We start from the raw sequence: 15,271 nt of genomic DNA, 5'->3' as shown, positions 1-15,271 counted from the left end.
TGTAATAATAATATATTTATTTGTATACACAGTTTACAGCAGTCAGTAATTCCTCGAAGGGATCCTTATGTTTAGCAATAATTTTTTTCCTCCAATTGTACTCTGTGAGCCAGTCGGTGAAATTTCCTTTGTATTGGTCCTTGGCGAACATTCGTTTTAAATTTCTCCACTGGCTCTCAATCCTCTGGGTGTTTGTCCCATCTGGTACCACAAATCTGTGTTCTGGGTCACTGTGATTACACTTTTTGTGAATGTATCCATATTGTGGAAGGCAATCATAAGCTCTCCAGAAGTCTGTATGGATTTCTGTGCCCTCCTCAACATGTTTCTGTATAAGTGGCACCAGTATTTCAGAAGATCTCTCATTATTAGGACACACTTCCAGTCTCAGATACTGACTGCCGTTTTCAATCATACCGAACCCAATGTCCTTCAACGCGGCGGCCTCGGTTATACTTGCGTTTTCCAAATTTGCTTTCGTCTACCTGGACAATTTTCCCAGGTCCACCTATTTTTCTTCCACTTTCTTGGTGCTCCAATTCTTACACCACAATGGTCTCCCGACAATATGAGAACCAATCGGCTATTGTTTTTGTTGATAACACTGTATCTCTTTCTCGTCTTGCAGTTTCACGCTGCACAGCGTTATAGTCCGCTCCCACACTAAATAAGTACATAAACTGGAATACTATATTTATGGGGAGATGTACATTCTCAAACCACGTTCCCTTGGAGCGACTCACTGACTTATGTCTGCAAGTGCTCTTGCGGCAACGGAAGGAACCAAGTTGTCCCCCAAATGTATGAAGAGTCATAGGCAGTCGATGGCGGCTACAGAGTTTCTCCCGTAGAATCATACCCCGCTCCTCAGTAAAGTGCAGACACTGCTCAAGAGTGTTCAATTCTACAAAGAGCCTGTGATGGTTCCACTGAGATCTAAAACAAAATAAAAGGTGATAAATTTCTTTTCATGCCATTTAATCTTAAACAATGATTAATTTAGTGGCACACAAACCTTTTTAAGAAACAAATTTTATATATTACAAAGTTGCCAGTATAATATTTAACTAAGACATCATCAAAATGAATAATAGTTTTCCGTTATCACAACATTTATTATAAATTTACTCACCCTGTACCAAGGATGCAAAAAGTTGCCCGAAACTTGAAAGAGTACCAGAAAACTGGCTTCCAAACATCTTTAAAATATCTATCACTTCTTACATCCAAAACTTAAAAAATACTTACCTACCCTTGAATTTAGGATTTTCTGAGTTTATTGGTCATTTTACTTTTTACAACTACCCTCAAAATCTTGAATAAATCATACAAGCCATTCTATCTGTCATTTCAGCCACCGATCGAGCATGACTCCCACGCGTTTCATTGTAAATTATAATTTTATTCAATTATTACAATGAATTTTACAAGTTTAGTTTATTATATATTAGTGTATGTGGTGATATATTGTCCACTCAGTGTTTTGTGCAATGGTGAAGCTTTGGGAGGTCATTACGGTATCAATGATTTAGGCAAGTAGATTTTTAATTTATTTTAATAAACAATTTTTGAACAAGGAATGACTTTTGACAAAGTGGTTTCCACAATCCATTGTTCTTTATGTTTAATAAATCTGCTAGGTAACTTTTTTGCCTTCGTCACATTCGATCAATAATAAAATTGAATTGTGCAATAAAGCATCATAATTATTTATTTTAGTAATACTAAAATTTACATCAGCTATTTCAGTTTTCATTAATAAATAATATGCAAATGCTGCATAATCAATTTCATAAAGGTTATCATAAAATTTTCACTCAGAAAAAATGCTTACAATTATAACCTTATTTTTTACCTTGTCAGATACGTGATAACGTGAAACATTGTAACAATATTCACAAAAAAAGTTACTAAAAAACTATTTTGTGTAATATTCCAAGTACTTGCCCCTGATTGTTTTTATTAGCAATTAACAGTAACTGCATATTGTCTATAATCAAATAAACATAAAATCTCAAGTTACAACCTTATTATGCACATTTTAAACTAAAAACGTATAATTCCAGAGCACATTCACGAAACAACACCGCCTTGCTCCATCTGTCCCCGGGGCGGTGTGTGCGTCCCGAAAGTGCAGTGTCCCGCGCACACCAGACCACATTCTTATAACCCAAGATGTCATATTAATAAAGAACATATAGGTGTTTGTTGTTTCACAGGGAACAGATTGGCTGGTAAGAAGATTATAATTAAATAAACACCAGTGTGAAATGCTCGATTGCATGCTCAATACTAAGAACGTAACGATTTTCTTTCTTGATAATTCTCTTTTAAATTTCTTATTTATTTATTTAGTATTAATTAAAAACAAGCTATAGCAGTAATCCTTAATCGATTATTATCCACATAGGTAATTAATTATAAGTTCAATCATCATCGTATTCTTTGCAAATATACATGACAGAACACGGATTAAATAATTTTTAATACACTTTTAATCCACTGTCACAGAATACTTAATAGTAGCTAAGTAGAAGCGTAACGTGCCTTGGCGGGGCCCGGTATAAAAATTTGTTCGGGGCCCCATATGAAGGGTAAAGCTTTCTCACAAAAGCGCACGTTGGGGGCCCCCTTGGCGCGGGGGCCCCGTATAATTGATACGGCAGATACGGCGCGGCGGTAGCTACGCCCCTGTAGCTAACGCTACCATTGCTAACAGTAAACAAAAAGGAAATTAAAATATTTTATAGTTAAATCTGTATATTATATTGTTTTCAGCGGAAGCCGACCGCAAATTCCGCGCAGCAGTCAACATACCAGAATTGAAAGAAGTCCACAATATATCTAGACAACGACTGCTAGATTGGATGGAAAGAGCCGCCATCTTGTCAGACAAGGATGGCACGATAGTCCAGGATCACGAACCGAGCTATGGTCATCATCTAGTAAGTATTATTATCATACTAGATCAGGTCTGCGGCTTCACCCGCGTTTTCAAAGATAAACCCACATAGTTCCATAATTTCATGAAAATCGGTTCAGCAGTTTTTGCGTGAAAGAGTAGCAACCATATACATACTCACAAACTTTCGCATTTATAATATAAGAATGATTTCAATAGTTTTTGCTTGCAAGAAGAATCTTGGGAATTTTACATAATTTTCGATTTTATGAACATTATGTATCATTTATCACAGTAATTACCTACGCTATATTTGAAATGCTATTTGTATATCTAATTTGTCAATATATAAAAAAAATTCGTTTCTGTTATGATTTTAGTATCTCTTAAAAATTAAAATATGTGTATTTACTTACAGTCTATGACGTTCAACAAAAAAGCTAACATCCTGGGACAAAGCGGACTAGTGAATCTATTCGCCGCGCAGGAGTTGAGAGATCGGCAGGCGCTTTCCGATCACGAGCTTGCTCTGGGTCTTACTGATCATTTGGATGGTGAGACTTTATGAACATTATAATCTTTTTAAATAAATTGAAGTCAGACAATATTTAGATACCGAAAAAAGACGATAATAAGCTCACAAAAATAATATAGATATATTAAGGCATTGCAAAATATAAGCAATTATGAATATTCATTGTTGTCTGTTTGTTCAGATTAATTTATAAACGACTGAATAGATTTTGATGCAACCGCATTGCTTTAAGCTATTTCTTCTACAATATTACCAAAGGAATCAAAGAACCTCCTATTTATTTTTGGAAGTCGATTAAAAATATTTTTCTCAGGTACACTATGTCCAATCCAACCTAGTTGCCCCACAATACCCTCCAAGTACAGAAGCATAGATGGCAACTGCAACAACCCGCAGCAAGCGAGTTGGGGGGCAAGCCACACTGGGTATGAGAGGCTACTGCCGCCGGATTATCGAGATGGTAACGTTTTTGGTATCTTTATGAATATTATGGTAAGCAAAATAGGTAAAGCGTTCGCTTAAAATATAGTTTTACAGAAGTAAGACGCTTATTTTTTAGGACTTGTGGTACTATTGTAACTGGTTATTCATTAAAAATTTATATTACTTCAATAATTGACTCAGAGATTTCAGTGCTGAACCGCTTTGTACTTCATGCTTGTCATGTGATGAAGTCATCACCAATGTTAATTTTAAAGCCCTTTCCACGCCATTGTTTTTACGTTGTTTCATATATTTTGATGACGAAACTTAATATATTTTGGCATGCAGTAAAAAGTCTTCGTTATGTTAAATTAGATACTGTTTAACATACTATTTAAACAAAATACGGTGCGGTTAAAAGCTCGGGTTCGAATCCCGCCTCCTGATCGAATTTTCAAACCATTTCAAATATATACGATTATATTCGATGCAATATTGATAAATAAATAAATAAATAAAATAAATAATTCCTATAATTAACAAGACATGATTATTACAATATAGTGTATTTCACAATATTAATTAATTTAATAATTCGATACAATATTGACAAATATTGTATTAATGTAAATTAAATCATCTATTTCCAGGCACATGGTCCTTCCGTCTATCAGTAACAGGGAACCACCTTCCCAGTGCTCGAGAAGTGAGCAGTGTTCTCATCCCGGACGCTCATCAACCGAGCAGATCACATAATCTTATGTTCATGCAGTTTGGGCACTTGCTGGCTTATGATGTTACCTCTGGAGTTGTTTTTAGTACTGGTGAGTGGTTAATTTCCTTGTTTTATATTTTCTTTAAAATTATTGCCATAGCTTCTTTGAAATCAAGTGTTGGAGCATTGAGGAACCATTTCTTTCATTGGATTGTTATAATTATGAATGTACCATTCAGATTATATTAACTAAGCTGCGCTTCGTGGTTTTACCCGCGTGGCTCCGCTCCTGTTGGTCTTAGCGTGATGATGGGCTTAGGCTATATGCCTATAGCATTCCTCGATAAATGGGCTATCTAACACCGAAATATTTTTTTTAAATCAGACCAGTAGTAGTTCCTGAGATTAGCGCGTTATGTATTAGTATAGAATTAATCGTTACGATTTTCATCAACTATCTCTCTTTCTTCATCACATTATTGTCAACGCAACTTTTACCATAATTTTCAATAGAATGCATTCTAATATACCAACTGAAGTTATGGCAAGAACCTATATAGGAGAATGTATTAGCCACATAATATTGTAATTAAAACATCTATAATTTGTAACTACCTACATTCTTGCAAATAAATATAATTTGAATTTGAATTAATTTTATATTTTCCAGCCAACGGCAGCGGAATATCCTGCTGTTCTCAAGACGGAACTGCCCTCCCCATAGAGCTACAGCACTGGGCCTGCGCCGCCATCTTGGTGGCCGACACTGATCCCTTTTACAAGCAGTTCCACACTAAATGCCTTAACTTTGTGAGGACACAGCTTGCGCCGTGGAGTGATTGCTCTGTCGGATATGCTAAGCAGGTAAATTGTATCGACTACTTACTACTACTATTACTCTTTGTTTGATAAGAATCGTTCTGTGAATTCATAATATGCTTAGGTAACTACATATTTACAATTTTCGAAATTGTTTGAGACATTACAATCTCCTATTTTCAATTTTATTATTGGCTTATTGCGCTGTATGTGTTGGTAAAATTGTCAGATTTCTGTAATTGGCCTTGTTTATTAAGATTTATTAAACTTGATTGTGACTCGAATATCTATTTATTAAATCATTCCTTATCTACATTTTAGATGAATGGAGTAACCCACTACCCAGATCTTTCCCCAATATACGGTAGTTCTCTAGAGAAGTTAAACTCACTACGAGCTCCTGGTGGCTTGCTGAAGACCTTCCATGACTTTGGTAGGGAACTACCGCCACTTACGCAGAAACCAGAGTGTTTGGTCAAGAGTCAGGGTGCTGTTTGTTTTGATTCGGGTAATTATATTTTATATAATATTTGGTGAAGGATGTAAGAATTTTTGCACTGCGATATATTGTGATAAACGTTCATGAAATAGGTATTACATAAAACGCATGAATTTTACATTTACAAATTTAAACTTTGATCGAACAAGGACAAATGTATCATATACTTTATTTTGTATTATTTTATGGTCAATTTGTTGAGAACGAAGTAGACTTCTAACTCATCCATCCTTGACTCTCATTTGTAACTTAATTTTGCAGTGTTTTTTTGTATGATCTGCAGTTTATTATTTGCACTTTTTGCAGGTGATAATCACGGAAATCAGATAATATCCCTCACTGTTCTGAACACTCTTTTCATCAGAGAGCACAATAGAGTGGCTCGAGAACTTTCCCTGATAAACCCGAAGTGGGACGATGATAAAGTTTTCTTTGAGACCAGAAGAATCGTACAAGCAGAGTTCCAAAATATCATTTATAAGGAATGGTTGCCACTGCTTTTAGGTAAGTTTGAGTCAGAGAATTGACTTAAGTAAGAAGATTAAACTCAAACATCCAAACTCAAAAATTTAATTATTCAATTAGACTTCATCTACAATCACATTTGAATCGTCATTACAAATTTTTAACATTTACCACCGGTTCGGAAAGCAGTATCTACGGAGAAGAACCGGCAAGAAACACCATCCTCCGTTATATTATACAAGCCTAGCTTATCGTGGACTGAAACTTAAAAATGTTAGGAATAACGCAACACATAATGAAAGTAGAACGAAACAAGTTCGAAGACATAAACAAAGTTAGAAATAATCGTATCTCTTTCTTCTTCCTTCTTTAACTTATTAAGTTAGAAAATAAATAAGAAAAGCCATTAAAAATAATAAATGTATAATTACTTTTATACGAATTTGACAAAGTTTCTTGATTTAACAAACATACAATACAATCCTCATTCTTCTTACAGTTTGTTAAACTTAGGGCCATACTAATAAAAAGTTAAACAATGGATAAATTTCTACCATTTTCTACCATAGCTGTCTCCTGCTCTTGCTCACATGAAACGTCAATCATAAAAACAAGACAGGTTATTGCAATAACTAATCCATTGCAAAGCGAATGGGTAACATTTTATTAGTAAGACCCTTAATGTATATTTCAGGTCCAAAAGTAATGAAGTTGTTCAAAATAACTTCTCCTAAGGGTTATTCTACTGGCTACGATTCTCTCGTGAATCCTTCTTTAACAGTCGAGTTTGCTGCTGCAGCCATGAGGTTTGGACATTCCATTGTTGATGGCAAAATGATGTGAGTATATTTTAGACAAAGAAAAATATTGTAAATGTTGTGGAAATTGGTGTGAATGATGATGAACGTAAAGAAACATTGAGTATGTATAACAATAGAAATAATAGAATAATATAAATAGGTAGAAAATGGTATGATTATTATTCAGTAATTTAAAAAATTGGTTGTCTGTAAAGTCGGTTTACTGACGATAGTTGAACGTGACAACGTCCGATTGTGCTTCTTTGTCGCTCGTTCCGCGCTCTCGCTTGCACTTCAAGCCTTACATGGAACGCCTCAGAGCGAGGTAACGCCGCATGAGTCATGTTTTTTCGTGCGTGCAGCCGGCTCTATCGAATTATAAGACGTTGTCACGTCAAAAGTTGATAAAATATGTTTTATTTATTTTCCTTCAACCAATATGTCTCGCGGGAAAAAGAGTCTTTTTATTCCTCTATTTATAAATCAAAATTGAGTCAATCACCGATTCAGATGTGAAAATGTAACAATAAGAGAATAACATAATTAGTTACAGTGTTGATTATTTTTTAACATTTATGAAAAATTAAGCAAACATATTTCAGGGTTCTTAGCCCGAAATCTGGAGAAACATCCGAGGTGCTGTCAATTCCAGAAGTAATGTTCCAGCCATCTAGAATGAGACTTAGGCCATTTCTCGATAGAATGCTGATGGGAATGTCCTGGCAACCGATGCAAAATGTTGATCCGTTTATGACTGAATCAGTGAGTAAAACATACTTAAATAACATCACGAAGTCATTCCTGAAAATAAAACAAAATATGTTAATCACACTACAATCATAGAGCATCATTCAGAATGTGCTAAATTAATAAAACAAATAAATAACATAAATATTTTCAAAATATAATGAATTTATTGTTTCATATACCTTTTTCCGAACCAATACTTCCCCAACTTTTTTGTCCAACATGCTGCCAAATATACCAATGGATAAACGTTTTTTTGAAGTGAAAACTTCTTAAGCGGCGTTGAGCACTTTTTCTGTAATGGGTATAAAACCTTAAACTCGCGTCAGGCCACGTGACCTGATCGAAAAAGCGTAAGACGGATACCATTCCAAAATATCAAACATGCTCAACGTTAATAATCAAGTATTCACTTCTGCCGGCACTCCCGGAGTGCAACCTTTTTTTAAATTTAATATTCTCTAACAAATTTCAAAGATTTTCTTCATATATGTTATTTTCTTCCTGAACTCCAGCTAACACAATACATGTTTCACGGTGGGAACCCATCCGGGCTTGATCTAGCCGCTCTTAATATACAACGAGGGAGGGACTATGGTCTACGAAATTATAATGACTATAGGAAACTGGTCGGTTTGATGCCTTTGGATTTCACTGATTTTTCACCTAATGTAAGTGTTTAATATTTGAAGTAATCTTTACAAATACGCTCAGTTAACAAAATTACATACAAATGATACGAAATGAAATATTAAATAAAATAAATATTAAATACGATACCATTTTCACGACGGTAGAAAATGACTAAGCGATCTTTTACTCTTTCTTCTCCATCTCTTAACGATCTTTTAGCACAACAGTTATTTTAATAATTTAATTAAATTAGTCCATCGTAATACATGTATGTAATTAGTTCAGATAATATAATGGCCCCAGATAATGGCAATTTACTTGCAATTTCATAAATCCGACATTACTTTGTTTCCAATCTGTTCAATTGTTTTCATGTAACAGTCATATTGATAGTCATATTTATCAGTGATATTGCAAATTACAATTTTCACAGACAGCAAAACGTCTAACATCAGTATACAAATCTCCACAAGACATAGACCTCTGGGTGGGAGGACTTCTAGAGAAACCCCTAGAGGGCGCCATCGTTGGCCCAACGTTTGCGCAAATATTGGCCGATCAGTTCGCACGAATTAAGAATGGCGATCGATACTTTTATGATTATGGTCCAGATGTTAATCCTGGAGCTTTTACTATCAGTAAGTTATATTTCAAACTCAAACTTTTATTAATTCAATTAGACTTCTTCTAGAAGCACTTAACATTTCAAGCACTTAACTTTGAATCGTCATAACAGTTTAAACATTTATCTACCACATTTTGTGTAGTGGTCTTTGTAATTAAAAAGTTTCAAATTTGTATGCATGACTTCAATAATATTTCGTTAATTATATTAATAATCCATACTAATATTATAAATGCGAAAGTAACTCTGTCTGTCTGTCTGTTACTCAATCACGCCTTTACTACTGAACCAATTTGCATGAAATTTGGTATAGAGATATTTTGATACTCGAGAAAGGACATATTTATTTATTTATTTATTTATTTATAATCTTTATTGCATACAACACAAATACAAATTTCACACACACAGACAGGACATTAGATGCAAAGGGCGGCTTTATTGCTTCAAGCAATTTCTTCCAAGCAACCCGAGCAGCCAATGTATTGGAAAAAAAAAGAAAATTAAGGTACAGGAGGACATAGGATAGGTTTTATCCCGGAAATCCTACGGGAACGGGATTTTCTTTGAAAACGCGGGCGAAGCCGCGGGCGGAAAGCTAGTATTCTATATATAGTTAATTTTATTCAAAAACGTAACCTAACGTCTTCATATAATTTGTGATAAGAAAGTATCACACATCACAGACACACACAGACATGACTGACAACTAAAATTTTAGTATTGTTACAAAATATTAATTCTTACTCTTAAAAATTACTATTGTTATAATAATTTTCAGGTCAGCTAGCTGAAATCAAGAAGGTGACAATGTCCCGGATTATTTGCGATAACAGCGATCACATTGAGCTCCAATATCAGTCTCCTAATGCCTTCTTAAGATCGGATATGCCTGGGTAAAGAGTTTATAATTACATTTTTATTGCTATAGCAGAATAGAAGACTAGTTTGCCACGGCACGGCATAAAAAGCACTGGTTCGAATCCCGCCTCGTGATCATTTTCTATTAAAAAAAACCTCCAGTAGTTAGCCCCTAGTAGATCTATACTTTTATTTCTGAATCGAATTTCATCAATGTATTTTAAGAAGCGAATTAATTAGTTCTGGAAAAGGTTTCTGGAAACAGGATTACTAGGATACTTATCAATAGCTTGTCTTGAAAACAAATAATTTTTAAATATTTTTATTGACATGAATATTATATTTCAGGAATGAACCAGTACCATGTGATAGTCCACTCATCCCAGAATTAGATTTAAGAATAATGAAAGAAATTTAATTTTCACCGTTTTCATTTAAACCCTAGTTTTTATTTTAAAATAAGTTAAATTTATCACAAGGGTTGTTTAAAGTTAGCAAATGTATTTGTTGTGAGTCTTAATTCTGAATTCAACATCAGTCTTTCCTGTTTCTTGTGATTTATTTTCAACTGCATTTTCACACATCTTACAATAATTTGATTTTATTGCAAAAGCGATCGTATAGTTTCCTGATTTTGCATGTGCCTCTTGCAATAAATTCATTTTTTGTAATGATATTTTATATGCGGACCATTAGTATCTGTAAATTTTACCTCTAAAAGATAGCCCTTTTTAAATTTAATTTGAATTACATTTAAAAAGGGATATTTAAATTATGTTTTTAACTTATTCAATGAAATAATACCTGTGAATCTGCAGTGCTTTGTCAATATCTTAGTTTTTGATTCACTTCCAATCTTTAATTAAAACTGATGTTAAATTTAGTGTTGGAACGGTTATGAAAAGTACCTGGTTAAATGATTTTTTCTATAAAAAATCTAGAAATCGGGAGTATAGTACATTGTTGTGAGAAGATTAAAACCCATTTAAAAACAGCTAGTCCTTAGTATAAGTTTCATCATTGCGTCTCTTTCCCTCTTTGTTCTATCTTATTTCATCGAACGAAATAAAAAACAAATTCTAGTGTCTATGACTCTTTATTTTTTTCTAACCATAAACCTGAGCTCTTTTTTTTTCAAAGGGATGAAGAGAGCGGTGTTGGTTATTTTAATGAACTGTCAAATTATTGGTGATCAAGTGATTGTATTTTTTTATCTGTGAACGTTTTCATAAAATAAATTAATCGTTTTAGCTTAGTTTTGTATAGAAATTGATGGTATTGTAAGTGTTTGATTTTGTATGTAATTTTCAAAGGAGCTCCTGTAATTATTTTAGGATAGTTTCGTATGATTTTGTGATGTATTTTTATAAATTGGTGATTGGTAGTTGTACATAATGTAAGTTTTTTAAATTTTAAGCATTTGTAATTAATAAAATGTTAAAATAAATTTTATGGCAAAATGAATTTCAATAAAGTTTACGGAATAAAACGTTTTTGTTTTTTATTATCATCGATAATCCCACCTCTGTTTTCCTATTTACATCATATTTTAAAATAGGTAAATTTTAATAAAGTGCTTTAATATTACTTCAATACTAGCGGTTCGCCCCGGCTTCGCACGTGGTACATATGAAAAATAGATGTTGGCCGATTCTCAGACTTACCCGATATGCACAGAAAATTTCATGAGAATCGGTCCACCCGTTTCGGAGGAGTATGCAGACTAACATTGTGACACGAGAATTTTATATATAAGAAGATAATCTGACAACGATTATAATTTATAAAAATTAAATTACCTAGGTACCATACAAATGAATTCCCCGTTAGCCATTCTAACGGCTCTATCCATATCAGCCCCTTTTTAATTTAGGAAATCTAGAGAAAAAAACTTGATTGATTAACTTACGTAACTTACCATGAACATGGTAACTTCTTGAATTAAAATATGTTAGGAAAGCATCAAGAAAGGATTTTTGACCCTGTATCAGAGTAAAAAGGGTGAATGAAATTTCAATTTTGTAAGCTGTATCTATTTCACGCGCGGCAGTAATTTTTATAGTTTTTGATCTCAACAATAAGTGCAAAATCGAAAAGTTTCCAGGCAATTAGTCGCCATTTTCTAATGGGCAAACATTGTGTCAGTATAACACGCGGCTGGATCATTCACCTCGGATAAATATAGATGATCTATTGTGGAGGAATAGCTATCTAGGAATGCTAGGATCTAGTTGGCCTGTTTTAAAATAAGCTTTGTGAATTGTTATGAGATTGCTAGAAGCTTAATAATTGTAGTAAGTATGGAGTTAAAAAAAAATTATCATTCTAAAAATTTAAGATATCATTTTTAATTTTATGTTAGGTTTTCTAGAATATCACATTTTATTTATATTACCATTTTATTTTCATCACACATGACAGAAATAAAAAAAAATGTTGTGTGGTTTTATGAAACCACGGTAAAAGTGAAACTGTTCGAACGGTTCCGAACACTGCTTTGTGTAGCGCATGTCGCGTGTATCGCGGCTGCCGAGTAGGCATACCTACTCGGCAGCCGCGATACACGCGACATGCGCTACACAGACCAAAAAGTTTGAGACGATGTAATAAAAGTTTCACTTTAAAAAAATGTTGTTTGTATTATCTCCAAAAAATACTAAGGTTCATAATAACCTTAGTATTTTTACAGCACCAGCAGTACCAGTAGATTTTAGTGATATAGGCTGTTTTTTTTACTGCATTTATTTGGGAGGAGCAAGCGACTCGGGCAAGCTATTTTAAAAAGAAAAGAAAGATATTTTCAAAGAGTTATCTATCATTCCCATACGAGCTATGAAATATGGATGTAAGTTATAATTATTATTGTGAGCAAAAAGCCAACATCACGCGGTGTTCCCAGGCGGTCACCCATCCAAGTACTGACCGCGCCCGACGTTGCTTAACTTCGGTGATCGGACGAGAACCGGTGTATTCAACGTGATATGGACGTTGGCGACAAGATAACCAAATTATTGCTATAGTACGCAGATATTATATTATTGCAATTTAGTAACGTATCTTTTTAACCACCTCAAAAAAAATGAGGTTCTTTATTATTAGTTAAAAAGAATAAACTAATTAAAAAATGTATAACATATATCTTTTAATAATTACAGCAACACAATATTACAATTTTTATCTAGTTTCCAGCGACATTCAATAATTTTGCAAATATACATAGTAAATAAAATATTTAAGTTCTATTAGTTTCCATCAACTTCAAACAAAATCATGCTCTGCATTTTAGTCCTTTCGTCATGTACCTATATTATTTTGTATCGAACATATTTTTCTTTCCTTTTATTATCAATTTCATTTGTTAGGTTATGTTCCCTGATTATACACAAAAACATATGCATATTATAAACTCTACATACGGCATTTTCATTGTCCCAATATTTAGTAGGTCAGTTGTTATACATATTATTTTTCATAATAAAGGTTAATCACATAAATCTGCACATGACTTGCAAATGGACGCAACGGTACATTTTGATCCTTTATTCAAAATCGATATAAGTGGGTTAGTCGTTTAGCATAATAAATAACAATTTGATATTACAGGAAATTTAACGCGATTAAAATATGAGTGATTTCTTTAACCGACTTCAAAAAAAGGAGGAGGTTATCAATTCGGCCGGTTTTTTTTTGTTTGATGTGGAATGGTGTCGAATTGGTCCCATAAAAATTTTATTCGGATAGGCCTGCTAGTTTTTATTTTATGAGCATTTTGTCTGATCTTGATGACTTAATTTATTGGGTTTCTTAAGAAGCCTAGTTAAGTTGTGCGGGAAAAAATAAAAAGTGAAAGAAAACATGTACAATACAAGAAAATACACAAGATAAGGATTAGAAATAGGTCAATAGGTATAATCATACTATCATAATTATTATGTAAAATTGATATGATTTTATAAGAGCCCGTAGTTGCTCTTTTAAAATTTAGTTTCTTGTCGGTTCATCTCCGTAGAGACTGATTTCGGAATCAGTGGTAATTGGGACAATTCAAAAGTCTATTTGAATGAATAAATATTTGAGTTTTAGGTATATGCTCGCAATGGGTATAGGTTTAGGAGCATTATCTTTCCTGTGAAGATCAAAGATATTTGATGCCATTTACCTGAAATAACTTCACTTGAAACAAAAAGGTGAATCCAATGTCACAAGTCATTTAAAAAAGGAGAAAGCACATTAATAGCTTGTATCATATATCCTGTAACAAGTTACATCTCCACATGCCACGATGATATTAAATCTTTTCGCGAAGCCGTGTCCTTGACGTTGTTCCGATCGTAAATAAAAAGGCTTCGTCAAATTTGGGCGTGTGTTAGAGCGTCTTCACACAGTTTAGCGCCAGGTTTGATAAAATTCAGGAGTCTGGAAATAAGTTTTGTTGAAAGGAAGTTTTCGATATAATTTTAGGATTTGCTGTAATGTTCTGTTTCGTATTAGTCACCGATATTGACATTGATCATTGATGACTCTCGCGAAGGATAGAATATTTTACGCTTATTGCAAAGAGCTGATTTCGAGAATTCTGTTTTATGTAAAGAGCAGGCTAAATAGCGATTATTTTCAATATTATTATCACTACTTATAGTAAGTAAGTAAGAATATGATGTAAACACAATAATTTATGCTTTTTCAAATGCCTGGCTGGATAATTTCCTTAGCAAAATATTTTCTTTTAAAGTCCCTTCAAGTTTGTCCACCTTATAATATTCCTTAACTAATAACCAATATCGTATGAAGAGGCATAGCAAAACAAGCAAGTCGTTCCCGGCACATAACCGTACGTAACGCGTACGGTCCGGGCGCGACGCAAACATGCGAATCGTATTTACTTTTGTTTCTACGAAATATTCCAAACTTGTGGGTACAGTCGTGTGCAGATTTATAATGGAAAATTCTAGGGCATTTTATTATTAGTCGAAACTCAAGGGTGGGTACAAATATCGCCCTTCCATTCACCATTCACCCAACTGTGATTTTATGTGATCAAATAAAATATACATTTATGATAAACATACATAAAAATAGTATAATATATAGTTTAGTTGTAGTTGTAAAAAGTTTCAATTTCAGTTAGAAATGTAGAGGTAGGCCAGCCTATAATTTATTCAATGCACAAACTATTCGGAAAAATTATACACTTTGAAATGATATGATGTACTTAATTCTTCAAAAACATTTGGCACTTGAAAATCC

The 15,271-nt window shown here is 33.5% G+C and overlaps 1 protein-coding gene, 1 non-coding gene and 1 pseudogene across 2 annotated transcripts; 1 reads left to right on the top strand and 2 right to left on the bottom strand.

Annotated features, from left to right (window-relative positions):
• LOC149908254 (uncharacterized) lies at positions 1-968 on the bottom strand (annotated as a pseudogene).
• Positions 969-1,579: 611 nt separating this feature from the next.
• On the top strand, positions 1,580-11,393 carry Pxt (chorion peroxidase). Its single transcript, XM_090102182.1, has 15 exons — positions 1,580-1,640; positions 2,067-2,234; positions 2,779-2,945; positions 3,321-3,456; positions 3,751-3,897; positions 4,511-4,684; positions 5,246-5,439; positions 5,716-5,902; positions 6,200-6,397; positions 7,053-7,197; positions 7,761-7,920; positions 8,421-8,576; positions 8,972-9,176; positions 9,945-10,059; positions 10,373-11,393. The coding sequence occupies exons 1-15, from the start codon at positions 1,580-1,582 to the stop codon at positions 10,440-10,442; spliced, it is 2,283 nt and encodes a 760-aa protein (XP_089958308.1). The 3' UTR covers positions 10,443-11,393.
• Positions 11,394-12,898: 1,505 nt separating this feature from the next.
• LOC149908252 (5S ribosomal RNA) lies at positions 12,899-13,017 on the bottom strand. Its single transcript, XR_016456773.1, has one exon. It is a non-coding gene; the product is annotated as a 5S ribosomal RNA (ribosomal RNA).
• Positions 13,018-15,271: the final 2,254 nt, after the last annotated feature.

The sequence above is a fragment of the Colias eurytheme genome, chromosome 5, assembly GCF_061535395.1.
Source record: "Colias eurytheme isolate Ceu_HAF_F1 chromosome 5, ilColEury1 Martin Lab GWU primary, whole genome shotgun sequence".
NCBI lineage: Eukaryota > Metazoa > Arthropoda > Insecta > Lepidoptera > Pieridae > Colias > Colias eurytheme.
The sequence above is the reverse complement of the archived record's forward strand: the minus strand, read 5'-3'. Positions and strand labels throughout refer to the sequence as shown.

Bases quoted from the DNA above. Each gene is read 5' to 3' on its own strand.
- Pxt (XM_090102182.1), top strand. From the start codon at position 1,580: ATGACTTTTGACAAAGTGGTTTCCACAATCCATTGTTCTTTATGTTTA. The intron at 2,235-2,778 runs GTAAGAAGATTA...TATTGTTTTCAG, and splicing joins CACAGGGAACAGATTGGCTG to CGGAAGCCGACCGCAAATTC. The intron at 7,198-7,760 runs GTGAGTATATTT...AACATATTTCAG, and splicing joins ATTGTTGATGGCAAAATGAT to GGTTCTTAGCCCGAAATCTG.